This window comes from Argentina silus (genome assembly GCF_951799395.1).
Source record: "Argentina silus genome assembly, chromosome: 14".
Taxonomy (NCBI): Eukaryota; Metazoa; Chordata; class Actinopteri; order Argentiniformes; family Argentinidae; genus Argentina; species Argentina silus.
The window spans coordinates 20,429,785-20,432,612 of record NC_139668.1 but is presented as its reverse complement, the minus strand read 5'-3'; the positions used below and the strand labels follow the sequence as shown (position 1 = coordinate 20,432,612).

Below are 2,828 nucleotides of genomic sequence, written 5' to 3'. Positions count from 1 at the left end.
TGTGTGTGTGTGTGTGTGTGTGTCTGCAGGTGGATTCCCGGGACACTCTCAACAGCATCGCGCTCAAGTTTGACACCACACCCAACGAGCTGGTCCAACTCAACAAGCTGTTCTCTAGGGCCGTCGTACCTGGGAAGGTAGGGAGACACACACACACACACACACACACACACACACACACAGACAGTTGTGTTTATGTATAGTATGACACAAGTATGTATGTGTGTGTGTGTGTGTGTGTGTGTGTGTGTGTGTTGTGTGCATATATGTACAGTGTGATATGTGTGTGTGTGTGTGTGTGTGTTGTGTATATACTGTATGTACAGTGTGATACATGTATGTGTGTGTGTGTTGCAGGTGCTGTATGTCCCTGACCCAGAGTATGTGTGTGTGTGTGTTGCAGGTGCTGTATGTCCCTGACCCAGAGTATGTGTGTGTGTGTGTGTGTGTGTTGCAGGTGCTGTATGTCCCTGACCCAGAGTATGTGTGTGTGTGTGTGTGTTGCAGGTGCTGTATGTCCCTGACCCAGAGTATGTGTGTGTGTGTGTGTGTTGCAGGTGCTGTATGTCCCTGACCCAGAGTATGTGTGTGTGTGTGTGTTGCAGGTGCTGTATGTCCCTGACCCAGAGTATGTGTGTGTGTGTGTGTTGCAGGTGCTGTATGTCCCTGACCCAGAGTATGTTTCCAGTGCTGAGAGCTCACCCTCCTTGTCTCCCATCAGCCCCCTCTCTCCCACGTCCTCCGAAGCCGACCTGGGGAAGGTGACTACACTACCCACAATCCCCCCGTTACACCTCACTACACTCCCCACAATCCCACTGCACCACCTCACTACACTACCCACAATCCCACTGTACAGTGCACTTGGAAAGTATTCAGACGCCTTCACTTTTTCCACATGTTGTTATGTTTCAGCCTTATTCTAAAATGGATTCAATTCATTTTTTTCCTCATCAATCTACACACAACACCCCATAATGACAAAGCGAAATGTTTGCTAATTTATTAAAAAATAAAAAGCTGAAATATCACCTTTACATAAGTATTCAGACCCTTTGCTATGACACTTGAAATTGAGCTCAGGTGCATCCTGTTTCCATTGATCATCCTTGAGATGTTTCTACGACTTGACTGGAGTCCAGCTGTGGTAAATTCAATTGATTGGACATGATTTGGAACGGCACACACCTGTCTATATAAGGTCCCATGTCAGAGTAAAAACCAGGCCATGAGGTCGAAGGAATTGTCCGTAGACCTCCGAGACAGGATTGTGTCGCGGCACAGATCTGGAGAAGGGTACAACAAAATGTCTGCAGCATTGAAGGTCCCCAAGAACACAGCTGCCTCCATCATTCTTAAATGGAAGAAGTTTGGAACCACCAAGACTCTTCCTAGAGCTGGCCGCCCGGCCAAACTGAGCAATAGGGGGAGAAGGGCCATGGTCAGGGAGGTGACCAAGAACCCAATGGTCATTCTGATAGAGCTCCAGAGTTCCTCTGTGGAGATGGGAGAACCTTCCAGAAAGACAACCATCTCTGCAGCACTCCACCAATCAGGCCTTTCTGGTAGAGTGGCCAGACGGAAGCCACTCCTCAGTAAAAAGCACATGACAGCCCGCTTGGAGTTTGCCAAAAGGCAACTAAAGGACTCTCAGACCATGAGAAACAAGATTCTCTGGTCTGATGAAACCAAAATTGAACTCTTTGGCCTGAATGCCAATCGTCACGTCTGGAGGAAACCAGGCACCGCTCATCACCTGGCCAATACCATCCCTACGGTGAAGCATGGTGGTGGCAGCATCATGCTGTGGGACTGGGAGACTAGTCAGGATCGAGGGAAAGATGAACGGAGCAAAGTACAGAGATCCTTGATGGAAACCTGCTCCAGAGCGCTCAGGACCTCAGACCGGGGCGAAGGTTCACCTTCCAACAGGACAACGACCCTAAGCACACAGCCAAGACAACGCAGGAGTGGCTTCGGGACAAGTCTGAATGTCCTTGAGTGGCCCAGCCAGAGCCCGGACTTGAACCCGATCGAACATCTCTGGAGAGACCTGAAAATAGCTGTGCACCGACGCTCCCCATCCAACCTGACAGAGCTTGAGAGGATCTGCAGAGAAGAATGGGAGAAACTCCCCAAATACAGGTGTGCCAAGCTTGTAGCTTCATACCCAAGAAGGCTTGAGGCTGTAATCGCTGCCAAAGGTGCTTCAACAAAGCACTGCGTAAAGGGTCTGAATACTTCTGTAAACCCCCTGTAGCCCCCTGTAGCCCCCTGCCTGTCATACTACCCATACTGTACAACACACACTTAGCTCAGTCCATGTCCAGGGCTGACTCAGTCCCTCTCTCTAGGATCAGATTGCCTCAGTCCAGGGAAAGGGGGAGGGAAGGAGAGAGAGAGAGAGAGAGAGAGAGAGAACTCAGCTTATCTATGTAGGCCAAGTCTCCAATAGCCTGCAGACTGGCTCAGGGAGGGAGTGGTGGGAGGGAGGGAGGGAGTGGTGGGCTCTCCTTAGAGAGAAGACCTAGTGAAATGTCACCAACACCATCTAGTATGATGCAGAGACTACACACACACACACACACACACACACACACACACACACACACACACACACACACACACATACAACACACACACACACACACACACACACACATACAACACACACACACACACACACACACACACACACACACACACACACACACACACACACACACACACTGCCTCTGCGAAGGCTGAATTGGCTTTTAATGTGAGAGCTCTTTATGATGCTGTGTTCTGATCAGTGCCTGTTGTGACTACAGAACATGAGAAAGAGA

The 2,828-nt window shown here is 49.6% G+C and overlaps 1 protein-coding gene across 1 annotated transcript in view; it reads left to right on the top strand.

The window, feature by feature from the left end:
* LOC310814769 (oxidation resistance protein 1-like) overlaps positions 1-2,828 on the top strand; it is a gene marked incomplete at its 5' end in the record, with an annotated part of 31,107 nt that overhangs the window by 5,048 nt on the left and 23,231 nt on the right. The window contains 2 exons of the mRNA XM_083684269.1: positions 30-137; positions 654-761. Coding sequence (XP_083540395.1) covers positions 30-137; positions 654-761 — 216 coding nt within the window. The remainder of the gene's footprint in view (positions 1-29; positions 138-653; positions 762-2,828) is intronic.